This window comes from Chrysochloris asiatica, unplaced genomic scaffold, assembly GCF_000296735.1.
Source record: "Chrysochloris asiatica unplaced genomic scaffold, ChrAsi1.0 scaffold00085, whole genome shotgun sequence".
NCBI lineage: Eukaryota > Metazoa > Chordata > Mammalia > Afrosoricida > Chrysochloridae > Chrysochloris > Chrysochloris asiatica.
The window spans coordinates 9797615-9813328 of NW_006408603.1; the positions used below are offsets into that span (position 1 = coordinate 9797615).

At 37.7% G+C, this 15714-nt stretch overlaps 1 protein-coding gene across 1 annotated transcript in view; it reads right to left on the reverse strand.

Moving 5' to 3' along the window:
* Nucleotides 1-15714, reverse strand: part of GPSM2 (G-protein signaling modulator 2) — a 74451-nt gene that overhangs the window by 8010 nt on the left and 50727 nt on the right. Inside the window, 3 exon segments of the mRNA XM_006865977.1 lie at nucleotides 2711-2928; nucleotides 4548-4701; nucleotides 8250-8426. Of these exon segments, the coding sequence (XP_006866039.1) occupies nucleotides 2711-2928; nucleotides 4548-4701; nucleotides 8250-8426 (549 nt within the window).

The window sequence follows — 15714 nt, forward strand, 5'->3', positions numbered from 1 at the left end:
TTAATAAAACACAAAGTGTTTTATCTGACTACACAGTTTAATAAAACACAAAGTGTTTTATCTGACTACACAGATTAAAGCTACAAATCAGTAACAAAAAAACCCCTGAAAAATACACAAACATGGAAATTAAACACACTATTAAACTACCAATGGATCAAAGAAGAAATCACACATTTCTTAGAGTCACATGAAAATGAAAGCACAATATATCAAAATCTGTGGGATGTAGCAAAGGCAGTATTCAGAAGGAAAATTAATTAGCAATAAATGCCTACATTAAAAAAGAAGAAAGATCTCAAATTAACAGCCTAATTTGATAACTCTATGAACTAGAAAGAGAAGAGCAAACTAAGTCTAAACCTACCAGATGAAGGGAAATATCAAAGAAGAAACAAAATTGAAAATGGAAACAACAGAATCAGTAAAACCAGAAGATGGTTCCTTGATAAGATCAACAAAATTGACAAACTCTTCCCTAGACTGACAAAGACAAGAAGAGAGAAAATGCAAGAACGAAGAGTCAAAAAGTGCCAGGAGCAGAGTGTATCCTTTAGATCCAAGGACCCTGTGCTGGTGACCTCCTAGACTCAGGGGGAAGACTGATGCCAAGACATATGGAGATCGCCAAGGGACATTTAGCCAAATGATGAAAGGAGACAAATACCTTCCCCGAGAGCCAACAGAGAGAGAAAGCTTTCCTCTAGAGTTAGCTCCCTGAATTCTGTCTTCTAGACTCAAAAAATTTAAAAAATTAAAAATGAAAGAGGAGCTATTAAAACTAATGACAGAAAAAGCGAGAATTATGACAGAATATTATGACCAACTGTATGACAACAACCTAGGTGGAATGGACAAATTCTTAGAAACACACAACCTATCCAAACTGACTTAAGAGGAAATAGGTTTCAACAGACACATAAGAAGTGAAGAGATTAAATCTGTGATCCCAAAACATCCTAACCAAAAACAGTACTGGACCTAATGGCTTCACTGGGGAATTCTACCAAACATTTAGACTGTCCCTAAAGACAGTGTAAGAAGGCATGGTCTCTATCTCATTTTATGAAGCAAACATAACCCTGTTGCCCAAACCAGACAGAGACCCCGAGAAAAGAAAATTACAGGCCAGTATCTCTTAGGAATATACATGTAACGATTCTCAATAAAATACTAGTGAATAAAATAATAAAACCCAACAGCATATAAAAGAGTTATGCATCATGACCAAGTGAGATTTATTCCAGAAATACAGAGATGGTTCCACATTAGAAAGACAATGTAATACATCATATCAACAGAACAAAGGAAAAGAACCACATGATAATCCCTATGGATGTGGGGGAAAAAACCCATGATAAAATCCAACACATTTTCTTGATGAATATATATGAAAAGCCAATAACCAACATTATACTTAATGGGGAATGACTGAGAGCTTTCTACTTGAAACTAAGAACACAACAAGGGTGGGTGCCCATTCTCACTTCAACATTATATTAGAAGTCCTAGCTAGAGCAATAAGATAAGAAAAGCAAATAAACTGTAACCAGATGGGAAGAGAAGTAAAATTATCTCTAATCACAAATGATATGATCCTATAAATAAAAAATCCTAGTATACAAGAAAACTTTTAGGGCTAATAGAGGAATTTAGCCAAGTTGGAGGGAGTCTGCTAAGCTCTTTTATACAAGAGGAGATTTGCTGTCACCTATGTATGGACTCCTGGTGTGGCACTAGGGCTAATGTGCTAGACTGCAAAGCCATTTGAACTGCAAGGTCGGCGGTTCAAGCTCACCAGCTGTTTCTCAGAAACCCTATACAGGGTCGCTATGGGTCGGAACCGACTCAACGGCATTGAACAACAACAACAGGCAATACCTATCATCTTTTCATGAATGAGCAAACAGACAGAACTAGTGTAAGGACAAGGAAATACCACTTTTAAATGAAATAAGCATTGTTTCTCATGGTTCTGTGTCCAAGCTTCTAAGACAGTCCTGAGCCACTATGCTGTTTGTTATAAGTGTTGTCAAGTCAGTTCTGACTCCTAGCAACCCTTTCTAGGGCTCCTTAGAGCAGCTGGTAAGTCTAAAGTGCTGACTTTGAGGTGAGCAGTCCAATGCTTATCTTACAGAGTATCTTACCAGGACACCAGTCAATTTAGCCAGTGACTATTAAAATAGTTAAGAAAGCTATCTCAGTATTTAAATTACTCCACAATGGTAAGGTGGACTGCTAGCCTCTCTCCATTTTAACTACTGGTCACTTTTGCTGCGGCCTCCAAAAACTTAGGAAAGCACGGTTCTCCTCTAGGCTCCATCCCACGTTCTTCAGAGTTTCCTCTCTTCCACAGCTCAGATGAAGTCACCTCACCAGACAAAAAGAATTCAAACTAAAGAGAAGCTCTAAAAAGTGACCTCTAACATCCAAATGCCTCCCTAATACACAGTGAGCCCTTTATATCCTCAATAATAAAGAATTATAATAACGCTCAATGGATTCAGGTAGCGTAGTGGTTACGAATTGGTCAGCAGTTCGAAACTACCAGCTGTTCCACGGGAGAAAGATGAGGTGTTCTGCTCCCGTAAAGATTTACAACCTCGGAAACCCCTGTACAGGGTTGCTATGAGTCGGAACCGACTCCACAGCACATCACCACCAATGGATTCAGAGTTATATATGGGATGAAAAATATATGCAGACATACCTGACATTTTACAAGGATGTCAAAGAAGTCTTCACCAGGCTCTTTACTGTCATTAGTCATCAGATGGCCCAGGACGGACTGATTATTGTTTTTTGTCAGATGAAGTCCTGGCAAATTACTGAAACTGGCCCTCTGGTCATCCAGGCGGCGGCTCTGAGAGCTGGCAAGAAGATCTAAAAATTCATCTGTGTTGGGAGACACCACAGAAACAGAGGGTGCTATAAAAAAACAGAAAAGGAAAAAAAAATTCAAAATATCATTATGAAAGTATTTTCATACTTGTTACATACATATAATTATGTTCTGCTTTGTTCAACCCCGACAGCTGCTCTGTCCCTTGTTGAACTGTCACCAATAGTCACTTATAGGCTAGGGCTTGACTAGACAGGTGTGTTCACTTTTGGGAGGTGAGGTGAGAAGAGAAGAATGAATTCACTCCAGAGTACTTCAAATGATCCACTTGACAGTTACTCAGATTTGACTACAAAGGTCTCATTATCTAGTGTCCACGCAAAGTGAAAATTGTTAAGATACAGGGTTAGATTCGGGAAGGTGAATGAACTGTTTTTATTACATTGGTTCTCAGACAAGGGTGAATGGGACAATGTTTTTAGTTCCATGTCCTGGGTAAGAGTTCTTTTGAGAGTTAAACTTAAGAGTTAAGTGATATTGACAAGTGTTGGTCTTTGGTAGCCGAAAAAGCAAATTCTAAGTGACCTGTTTTAGATCTTTCTAAGGCTCACTTAAGGCCTGTGCTGATTCTAAGGCTCATGTATTATTAGTTTCTGGTTGATAACGACTCATGATGACTATTGGGCCATGGTCTTTCCCCCTCCCCTAACTTTTTACTGTGAATTGAAGGAAGATAATCAGTTTTACATCCAACAAATCACAAATTTTGTTTCATTTCAGTGATTGTAATCTCCTTCATGTAACATCAGTTATTCCACATCCTCCCTGTGATTCTTGTTTCCATTCCACCCTCCTTCCCAACCCTTCTCAACTTTTTCCCCTAAGCAAATACCACACTTTTGATCTTGAATGGTAAGCATACCTTACTAGTACTATTGTGCCCCTCATATACCTATCTACCACTTGGCTAAATTGAGCCATGAGGGTGACTTCAGTAAGCTGTCATTTTATAATTTTGAGTTTTGTCCTACATTTTCTTCTACTTTATCTAGGACATTCTAATGTGATCCCTTTCAGAACATTAGGCTGTGGCAGCCAGATACCATCTAATTCTTCTGGTCTTAGGGTCATGAACACTGATGTTCACATATTCCATTAGTCCATTGGATTCATTGATTTCAAGTGTCTTCTATTTTTATCACTCTTACTTCTGCCACATACAGAGAGACCAATAGTTTGTACCTTAGAATGCCATTCATGAGCTTTTTAGATTCTAGTCACTACTGACAAAAGTAGCCTGTAGAACATAATCTTTGTGGACTAGTTATGATTTTTGGCTATTAAGAAAACAGTCTTAAAAGAAACAGGTTGTTAGACTTTCTTTCCACATTGTTGCTGCGTGGCTTCAAACCGCCAATCTTTAGGTTAGTGTTGGGCACAAACTGTTTGCACCACTTAGGGATGGCCTTAGTAGTAATTCTTTAGTTATGTTTGCAGTCTTGTTTTTTTTTCCATTCAGATATTAAATAATCACATTTTAGACACAATTATTAAGAACATGTAACAATCACTTTAAAATTCAGAGACAGTTGAATTCAGGTTCATTTATTTTATCTCTTATGATGAAAACTCAATTTTTCAGAGAAAAATCACAAAATCATCAAGGAGGACTATTAAAATTGAGAGAGAGGCACAGATAACTTACTTTTTAGAATCATTTTGTGTGGAGTACAAGCTGTTGAAGTTGTTCGGCAGCTCTTTTCTTGTAAGCAACACCTTTGATCATCCATCCTATTGCTTTGAAATCGGCTTAATAAGTCAAAGAACCCTTCATCTCCAACAGAATCTGCACTGATTTTCTAAAACATGGAAAGAAAATCTATTACACTTAAATATTCCAGCTTTATCTGTAGATAATCAATGGAACAACATCACAATGCACTCAAATGCAAAGAAGTAAAGGATAAAGACGAAAAGTAAAAAGATGGCATTCTACTTCGAAAAAGAGTATTACAAGATGGCAACATTGTAGTAAAAAGAATAGGTATCAATTCAACCCACCTAAGAAAAAGCATTTGTTTAATGGCTGGTGGATTTGAACGACCAACCTTGCAGTTGGCAGTCCAAAACTTCTTCTATACTGGTACACCAGTACTCATTTTTAACACAATAAAAACGTATTATATAGCCATTAAACACAATTAAGCAATGATGTGAATCAATTTCCAAAATATATGGCAGAGCATGCTACATGTACACATATTTCTTTGCTTCCCTCCTTCTGAGGAATGCATAAGAAGCTGTAAACAGTGGGTGTACCTGGGGAGGGATCACTAGAGAATCAGAGGACAGAAGTAGGAGGAGGGTTGTTTACTCGGCATAGTTGAGTTATTTAAAATGTGCTTATAGTACCTATTTTTAAAATTAAGTTGAAAAAATTTTTGATAACTATTTAATCTGTCCATATGAAACATGAAATCTGTTAAACTTTTTTGGGACATTTAAGATAATGGGGATAATTTTACTGCTCAAGTCTAGTTATTTCTGTGAAAAGAATGTCAATTTTCATAGAATACTGTATTTAGAAAAATTTAAGTATTCATTTAGTCCTCCAATATGGAAAAGAAAACTTTTGGAGTCTTAAATTTTCTTTGTCATGGAGTCCTGATATAGCAATGGAAGATAAGCACTGGACTGCTAACCACAAGGTCAGTGTTTCAAACTCACCAGCTGTTCCTAAGAAATGCTCTACGATTTGGAACTGATCACTCACTCGATGGCACTTAAAAATACCAATGTATTTTTAAGATTAAAGAAACTTAACCTCAAAATGACTCATGAATTACACAAAGATGAGTGATACAGGCATGTGTCTCAGGTTGAAAGTTGAGTGCTAACATTCTGTAACAATAAAGTTAACATAAACTGAGCTTTGTAAAAACTGGTAAACTAAGGAAGCAAGTGTATTTTCCTAGCATAGTGATTCCAAAAGACCTCTTTATAAAGATTTGAAGATCTAGAAAAACACAGACTTCAAATAAATGAATATTTTGGGTGGAAAGATTCAGAACTAAAATGATGAATGCAATGTTTAATACATACCAGTTATTTGCAAACAGAGGTGTATATATACACACACAAAAATATATGGGATTCAGAAAGCTGAGAAAAGTCTAATGGAATTGCATCAACATACACATCATAGGAATGTCAAAAAGGGAGAGAGAGGAACAGAAAGAAAACTTTCCAAATTTGATGAAGGCTATAAACGTACAAAAACATGAAGTTCATAAACTCTAAGAAGTAAAATAAAAAAAATTCACACCAAGACACATTATATTCAAACTCTCGAAATCCACAGATAAAGAGAATCCTGAAAGCTGCAAGAGAGAATGGAAATGTCACATACAAGAGAACCTCAGTGTGATTAAATGATAATTTCTCCTTAGAAACCCTGAAGGCCAGGAAGCCGTGGAATGACATATTTTAAGTACTGAAAAAAAAGAAAGAAAAGAATATTTAACCATGAATCCTATATCCTGCAAAAATCGTCTTTTAAGAATGCGGGTGAAAGTAAGATGTTCCCAGATAAATGCTGAAGGAGCTTGTGGACCAGAACTGTACTATATATATAAAAAAAGGTAAACAGAGTTCCTCATATAGAACTGGAAGGATACTAGACAATAACTCAAAAGACATGTAGAAAAGATTTCCAGTAAACATTAATTTCATGGTCAAACATAAGAGCTAGTTTTATGGTATTTTTGGTTTGTAACTTTAGTACTTATGCTCTACATGATTTCAAAAACTACACAAAACATAATTATATATTTTGGTTACTGAGCATATAGGAGCTCTGGTAGAGTAACGGTGTAAGTTCACAGCCAGCAGTGGAAATACCAGTACTTCTGTGGGAGAAAGATGAGGCTTTCTACTCCTACAATGTATAAAGATGGAACAGATTAACTACTTAAACAGGACACTAACAGAGTTTTTGTATCTCATCGAACTTAAGTTGTTATAAATTTAAGATGTTATATGCAATTCTCATAGTAACCATAAAGAAAATATCGAAGAAATACACACAAAAGGAAAGAAGGAATCAAAATGGTTCACTACAACAGCTCAGCTAAACACACATGAAGGCAGTATTGGAGAAAATGAGGGACAAAGAAGGAATATGACACACAAAACACAAAAAATGACAAAGATAAGTCCTTCCATAGCAATAATTACTTTCAAAATAAATGGATTCAACTTTCTAACCAAAAGCAGGAAGAATAGATGAAAAAAAAACATGATCCATATATTATATGTTGCCTACAAGAGACACATCTCGGGTGCAAAAACACAAAAGAATGGAGAGAAATATTACATACAAACAGTAAATAAACAAGAGATGGAGTGGCTAAATTAACATCACACAAAACAGACTTTATGTCAAAATCCTGTAAGAGACAAACCACATTACATAGTGATAAAAAGGTAAATTCATCAAGAAGATATAGCAATTCTAAGTATATATGACCTAACAGTAGAGCCTCAAAATATATGACACAAACACTGACAGAATGAAGAGGAATATCAGACAGTTCTATAATCATAATGTTGCTGTTAAGTGCTGTGGGGTCGATTCCGACACATAGCAACCCTGAAGAGAGTTTCCAAAGAGCTGTTGGTGGGTTTGAGCCACCAACCTACCTTTCAGCTACTAGTCCAGTGCTACAGTGACACACCAGGACTCCATAGAGTACTAGGGCACTTCAACACATATAAGGCTAGCATTATTAAAACCAAAGATTACATGCTGTTTGTTGTTATAGCTTTCCTTTATATAGATTTTATAAAAAAAAAACTTCAACATAATTCTGGCACTTAATATCTAACAGAGTATTAAAAATATTATATACCACAATCAAGTAAGATTTTCCCCAGGAATCCACAGGTGGTTCAACATTAGAAAACTCAATCAGTGTAACAAACCACATTAACAGAAAAAAACAAACATATGATCATCTTAACAACAAAAAGAATACCTTTTTATAATAAAAACACTGAACAAACAAGGAAGAGAAATTCTTAATATGATAAAAATGCAATGAAATAAACAGTAGTGTTTCTACAAACAATAATACACATAATAATCAATTATTACAAACAATAATACACATAATAATAAATTATCTACAAATAATAAAACACAGAGAAAACTGCTATTCAAATAGTGGATAACTTCAGCTTTGAAGAAGACAGAAAAAACAGGACAATATGGAATATTTCTTTTCATAACAAAAGTCTTTCATATTAAAGTCTAATTTAAATTATAAAACAAACAATTCAATACAATAAAACTAAAATGTAGGTACTAAAAACAAAACACAGTGTACAAAATTAATTTAAAATATACCTTCTGAGAATTTGGAATTCGGTGGTCAATGGAATTACTGGCATCTTGAAGAACTTTTGTGGAAGAATTAGTCTTATATTTTTTGCCCTTTAGTCTATTTACAAAAAGTAGCTTTGCAGAAGGTTTGGCAATAAGAGGTTTTTGTTTAGCAAGAATTTCACTGTTCCAGTTCTGTACCTACAAAATTAGAAACACTAATGTAAAGCAAACATGAATAAACTCAATGCTCTCCTGATTTCCCAAAATATTAATCTGCCATCTTTACTCATTTGAGGTAGGGAGACTATTAATAAATCCTTCTTGCCAGAATATTCCACCACCAATTTCAATAAATGATACCCAATGTTGTTGAAGAGCATAAAAGCTGAAGGCTTTTTGATCTGTGAAACTCCAGCCAGGCAGAGTTTAATTTCATCTTGAGTCTAGGTTTGTGTTCAGATGCCAATTTTTCTTGAGTACCTTATGTACCTCTGACAGCTGATCTGCCAAAGTTAGAAGCAGTATACACTTTTAAAATGGGTTTGGAGCCACTTCCCCAGCCAGCCCTCACAGCAACATTCCCAGACATTCCCTTAATGGTCACCTAGTTGTGATGTCATAGCTGAAGAGCTTTCCTATCTGCAATTCCTCCTACACCCCCCCCCCCCCCCACTTAGGACCAGCATGACTATGTGACACATGGCTGCTGCTGCTGTCTTAGTTGTGGGAGGAGATTCCTTTGTTCCCTGTGCTCTATAAAAGGTCACCATGTGGAGGTAGAACTTCGGAAACTCATCCGAAATCATACATAGTGTGTATGATTTCCTTCACCTGTGTGATCTATGATTGCCTTTATTTTGTGTTTACTCCTGTTTAATAAAGTAAAGAGTCTCTATAATATTTATGGAGTCCTGGTGTGGCACTGCAGGATAATGTGCTAGACTGCAAGGTTGGTTTGAACCACAAGGTTGGTGGTTCAAGCCCACCAGCTACTCCTTGGAAACTCTATACAGGGTCACTATGGGCCAGAACTGAATAGACGGAACTTAACAACAACATAATATTTACAGAGTCCTGGTGTGGCACCTCAGAATAGATACTAGATTGTTAATCTCCAAGGTTGGCAGTTCAAACCCACTAGTCACTCCTCCGAAGCCCTGTACAGGGTCGCTATGAGTCAGAACCAACTTGATGCCACTTAACAACAACAAATAATATTTATGCATTCAGAGATGGGGTCTGATTTCTCGCCTATAAAATGTATATACTGTGGATTTCTCATTATCACAATGTTAAAATAGTGAACTTTTAGAACCTAAGATTAAAGAAAAGAAAGGTTGCTAAAACCCTATAAATATAAAATTTGAATGTTCAGAGGAGTCAGTTTTATTCTTGAGTAACTTAAAAATCTATTACAATTGAGAATTTTACTAAAAAATCAGTTACACTTGGAATAAAGAAACAAAGTTTGCTTAAAACCTTATAAATATAAAATTTGAATGTCCAGAGGACTGTTTTCATTCTGGAAAAATAACTTACAAATTTGTTAAAACTGGAAATTTTGGGAGTATATATAAGGACACGTCAAAAATTATCTGCATTCAGATTATATTAAAATGTTCATCCACATCCATGGCTGATGACAACACTGAGTGTACATGTGAAATGATTCTCTCAAATACATGAGTGACAGTAGATTATGTGGCAAATCACTTACAAATCAGCCAGGGTTCTACCTGGTTCTTAAATAATACACGACAGATGTGGGTTTCAAAAAGTTTATGGGAGACCAGCCTGGCAGCTAGAAGAACAGAAGATGCTTCTTGAAAGACGGACAGGAAAAATACAAAATAATAATGGCAGTCTGACTGATTACTACTACAATAAGCAAGTTGCTTGCCCAGAAGACATCAAGGCAAAAGAGGGAAAACCCTCTTCCAGGACTAAGGCTCAATGGGAATACACGCTCTGATTGGTGACCACGCTCGCCACCAATAAGAGAAGTGAGGGAAAAACAGCCATGAAGCTGCGAGCTAAGCCCTACAACGTTCAATAGACTTCTGTGAACCCGGGTGAAGACCTGGTTGGCCAGCAGTGTGGCAAGACCTGGGGACTCTTGGGCCCAGAGTCAGTGACATAGCCACAGACGACTACAGTGGAGAGTGAAGTGTCCAGCTGATAAGAAGAGAGGGCATATGCATAAGAACATCCACACTTGCAGTTAATACCCACTTGACCTGGCTTCAATGGCTGGATGATCAGAGCTCAACTAGAAGAAGAAAGAAGAGGTAAAAAAAGAGTAATCTGATACAATTTTGATGAACTGGACCTATACCTATGGATGCAGTAGCTCAAAAGAGGAACAAATCTTCACAGCGAGAATCAATCCCACCCCCTCCTTACACAGAGTAGACAGGGATGGGCAACTTGGACACTGGCTACCCAAAATGGGGGGGGGGGGGGCAGGGCTACAAAGGCAAGAAGTGACTGGCTTATAAGCTTTCAAGAGGGAACCTAGTTCCAGAGGGTGCGGAGGAAGGTAGAGTCTCTACTCAGTAGTATCCTATCTGTCTGGGTGGAGCTGATGAAAGGAGATAGGGATAGATCTCTTGTGGTAGAATAGTGAATAACTGTTATCAGGACTGATTGTGAGGGTTGGAAATGTAAAGGTAGACATTTTGTAGTAAAAGGAGGGGAGTGATTAACTTTGTAGTCTAGGAGCAGAGGTCCCTGGGACCATCAAGGGAGAACAGTGGAGTGCAGGACCCTGTCCAGAGAAGCAGCAGCGCCAGAGATGGAGACAGAGATGGAGCAGCTGGGGACTCTAGACCCAGAGAGGGAGAGGGGCTGTGTGCTCACGACCTGGGGGCAGGCTTGGTTGGTTGATAATGCATGGAGGAGATTGTAACCATGGCAATGAAACGATATATGATGAATGTAAAGCTAATGTTCTCCCATGTAAACTATCACATAACTCACAATAAACATTTTAAAAAAAAGTTTATGCGAACTCTGGTCAGGAAAACTTCACCCTTCTGGGTGGGCTTCCATTTCTTCATATATGAAACATAAATGATATTAACATTTTATTTGTAAAGCATTGTAATAATTCAAGATGCTTGTGTTCTAAATAATGAGCTTGCAAAGGTGTTGAAATATTCGTATTAATCAATTGATGATTTAAGAGAACTATTTTTCAACTATTAATAGCTAATTCAGAAAGCTATACTTGTTAAATGTACTCTGACATTTCTCCAACATGTACAGAGCACGTAATTCGTGCATGATACAAAAGGTGTACTTGATCAATCTGTCAATGCATTTGGCTTGTAGATCTATTACTCAAAGAGATTCATTTTATCTTATTTTGAGGTGGTTGTTCTTCCTTATTATTGAGTGCCATGGAGTTAGTTCCAATTCATGGCAATTTTGTATAGGGTTTCCAAGGAGTGGCTGGTGGGCTTGAACCACTCACCTTGCTATTTGTAGGTCAATGCTTATCTTTGGGGGAAAACTTTGCTCTAAAGATAAAACATAGTATTTATCAAAAAGATGAAATAAAGAACCACTAATAGCTGATAGGAGTCCTGGTGTGGCGCTGTGGGATAAAGCACTGGACGACAAGACTGGTTTGAACTTCAAGGTTGGTGGTTCCAGCTCCCCAACAGCTCCTCAGAAGCTCTATGCAAAGTCGCCATGAGTCCGTACTGAATGGATGGCACTTAACAACAACAGTAATAACTGACAAATAACAAATGTGAAATATGAATTTTATTTGAATGGAAACACATACTTGAATACTAAATGTGTAGATAGGTGCAATGTATATGTCTAGCTATTGATGTCAATATAGCTTAATGCAGGGAACTGTATAGAGCACTAAGTTATATCCTATAGACAATAGGAAATTTAAGGTATCTTGTAGGTGAGATGACTTTAAAGATTAAATTACAATGACACATTTGCTAATGTAAAAGATAGCAACATCTATTTAATAAAGATGGAAATAAAAAGTGTTATAAAAAGAAACAAAAACGTTTATGTCATCAGGTACCCACAGGGCAAACCCCAAAACTCAAGGGGAATACAGGAGCAGGCCTGTGGTTTTGCTGCTGACCACGCTGGTCAGAGAGAAAGGGAAGTCAGGGGAAAACAGCAATTTGTGAGTTAGTCTGACCATGTTCAAGAGACTCCTGTCAATCTGGGCTGAGACCTGGTTGGCCAGCAGTATGGCAAGACCTGGGGACTCCTGGGCCCAGGGATAGTGACATGATCAGAGTACTAGAGTAGAGAGAGAAGCATCTGACTGATATGAAGTGAGGGGAGATGCACAAGAACACCCACACTTGCAAAATAGTACCCATCTGACCTGGCTTCAATGGCTGGATGACCAGAACTCGATCAAAGGAAGAAAGACGAGGGGAAAAAAAGAGTAATCCACTACAATTTGATGAACTTGACCTATACTTATGGATATAGTAGCTCAAAGAAGGGAACAAATTTTTACAGTGAGGATCATTCCACCCCCTCGGTACACAGGGTCGACAAGGATGGGTAACTTAAACATTGGCTACCCAAAATGGGGGGGGGGAGGGCTACAAAGGCAAAAGTGACTGGCTTACAAACTTTCAAGAGGGAACCTAGTTCCAGAGGGTGTGGGGGAAAGTAGAATCTCCACTGAGTGGTTTCCAACCTGTCTGGACAGGGATGATGAAAGGAGATGGGGATAAGATTCTTGTGGTTCAATAGTGAATGATTGCTACAGATCTAACTGAGTGTTGCATATGTAAAGGTAGACATTTTGTAACAAAAGGAAAGGAGTGGTTGATTTTGCAGTCCAGGAGCAGAGGTCCCTGGGACCATCAAGGAAGAAGAGCAGAGTGCGGGACCCTGTCCAGAGAAGCAACAGCGCCAAAAATGGAGGCAGAGATGATGACATGGAGAGATGGAGCGGCTAGGGACTCTGGGAGAGAGAGGGTCTGTGTGTTGATGGCTGGGGGCAGGCTTGTGGGGTGTACCCTTTGGCTGTTTGATGATGCATGGAGGGGATTGTAATCATTGCAGTGAAGCAAAGTAGGATAGGATGAATGTGGGGCTGGTGTTCTCCCATGTAGACTATCAAATAATTCACAATAAAAAAAAGTTAATGGGAGATGGGTACTGAAACAACTCACAGAAGAGCAAAAACAGAAGTGTTTGGACATCTGCAACAAAATTTGAACTGATACTCGAAGGAAGGTAAAAGTTTCTTTAAAAAACTAAGGTTACTGGTGACGAGACATGAATTCATCACTACAAGGTTAAGAGTGAACAGCAGAGTTTGGAAAGGAAATATGCTCAATCGCCTACCAAGAAAAAGTTCAAAAGTCAGCCATCAGCTCGAAAATTGATGTGTACAGTATTGGAACACTGTCAGGAAAAAGATCCAACAATCAACAGTGCTTGTTACAGTGAGATGCTCAATGAAAAGCAGAAGCCTAAACTTTGGATTAAACACAGAGGAGGGCTATCCAAGGCCTTGTGATCTTGCATGACACTGTGCATCCACACACCTCTACCTACACTGTTGACACGCTGCAAAAACCTCTGATGCAGAAGTGAAGATGGCATTGTGGCTCGCAGCTCAACCTAAATAAAACATTTTTAATAAGGCAATATGCAAGCTTGTTGACAGATGGAAAACGTGTATATATAGAAAAGCAAGAAGATTATGCCCCCAAAATGATATATTTTTGACTCACCACCCTCCTAGAAATTTTTTTTTCTTAAACCATCTATAGCAGCAGCAATTTTCTGTTCATAAAACTACAGTTTTCATTAATATCATACTAAATTATCAATATGCAAAACACTTAGCTAACAAGAGAACCAAACAAGTTATCCAACATTCATTTCTACATCATAATTTAGCTTTTTCCTTTCGTACTCCTTGTCTCAGCAGATTATTTGTTGTTGTTTGTTGTTGTTGTTTGGTGCCATCGAGTGGGTTCCAACTCACAGTAACCCTATGTACAACAGAACGAAATACTGCCCAGTCCTGTGCCATCTTCACAGTTGTCGTTACATATGAGGCCATTGCTGCTGCCACTGCACAAATCCACCTCATTGGGGGTCTTTCTCTTTTTCGCTGACCCTCCACTTTACCAACGATGAGGTGCTTCTCCAGGGACTCTTCCCTCATGATAATATGTCTAAAGTATGAGCGATGAAGTCTCGCCATGTTGGCTTCCAAGGAGCATTCTGGCTGCATGTCTTACAAAACTTGTTTGTTCTTCTGACAGTCTATGATACTTCTAATGTTCTTCACCAACACCATAATTCAAATGAATCAATTCTTCTATGGTCTTCCTTATTCACTGTCCAATTTTCACATTACAGGCTATTGAAAATACCATGGCTTGGGTCAGATGCACCTTAGTTCTCAAACTGATATCTTTGCTCTTGAGCACTTTCAATAGGTCTTCTGCAGAAGATTTAACTAATGCAATACGTGGTTTGTTTTCTCAGCTGCTGCTTCCATGAGTGCTGATTATGGATCCAAGCAAAATTAAGTTTTCAGTGACCATGATGTTATTTATTGGTCCACTGTGAGGATTTTTGTTTTCTTTACATTGAGGTACAATCCATACTGAAAGCTGTACTCTAATCTTCCTAAGTACTTTAAATCCTCTCTGCATGCAGAAAGCAAGGTTGTATCATTTGCATATTGTAGATTATTAAGGAATCTTCCACTAATCCTGAAGCCATGATCTTCAGATAATTTTCTTAGCATACAGACTGAATCAATATGGTGAAAGAATACAAGCTTGGCACATACCTTTCCTGATTTTAAACCATCCAGTATCCCCTTGCTCTGCCTAAATAATTGCCTTTTGGTATGTTTACAGGTTCCTCCAGCACAATTAAGTGTTCTAGAATACTCATTCTTTGCAATGTTATCCATAGTTTGTCATTATCCATAAAGTTTGAAGTCTTTGCACAGCCAATAAATTATAAATAAACATCTTTCTGGTGTTCTCTATTTCCAAGATCCATCTGACATCAACAATGCTATCCAAAGTCTCATATCCTCTTCTAAATCTGGCTTGAATTGCTGCCAGCTCTCTATTAATGTAGTATTGCAGCCATTTTAAAAATAATCTTCAGCAAAATTTTACTTGCATGTGATATTACTGACATTGTTCGATGACTCTTTTGGGTCACCTCTCTTTGGAATGGGCACAAATATGAATCTCTTCCAATCAGTTGGCCAGGTAGCTTCTCTTCCAAATTTTTTGACATACATGAGTAAACCTCTAGCACCACACCACTTTGTTAAAGATTTCAATTTGCATTCTGTCAATCTGTGGAGCCATGTGTTTCGCCAATACTTTCACCGCAGATTGGACTTTCTTTAATACCACTTCTAGATCACAAACTACCTCTTGAAATGGGCACCAGTCATTTCTTTTTGATACAGTGACTCTGTATACATTCAAGTTGAATA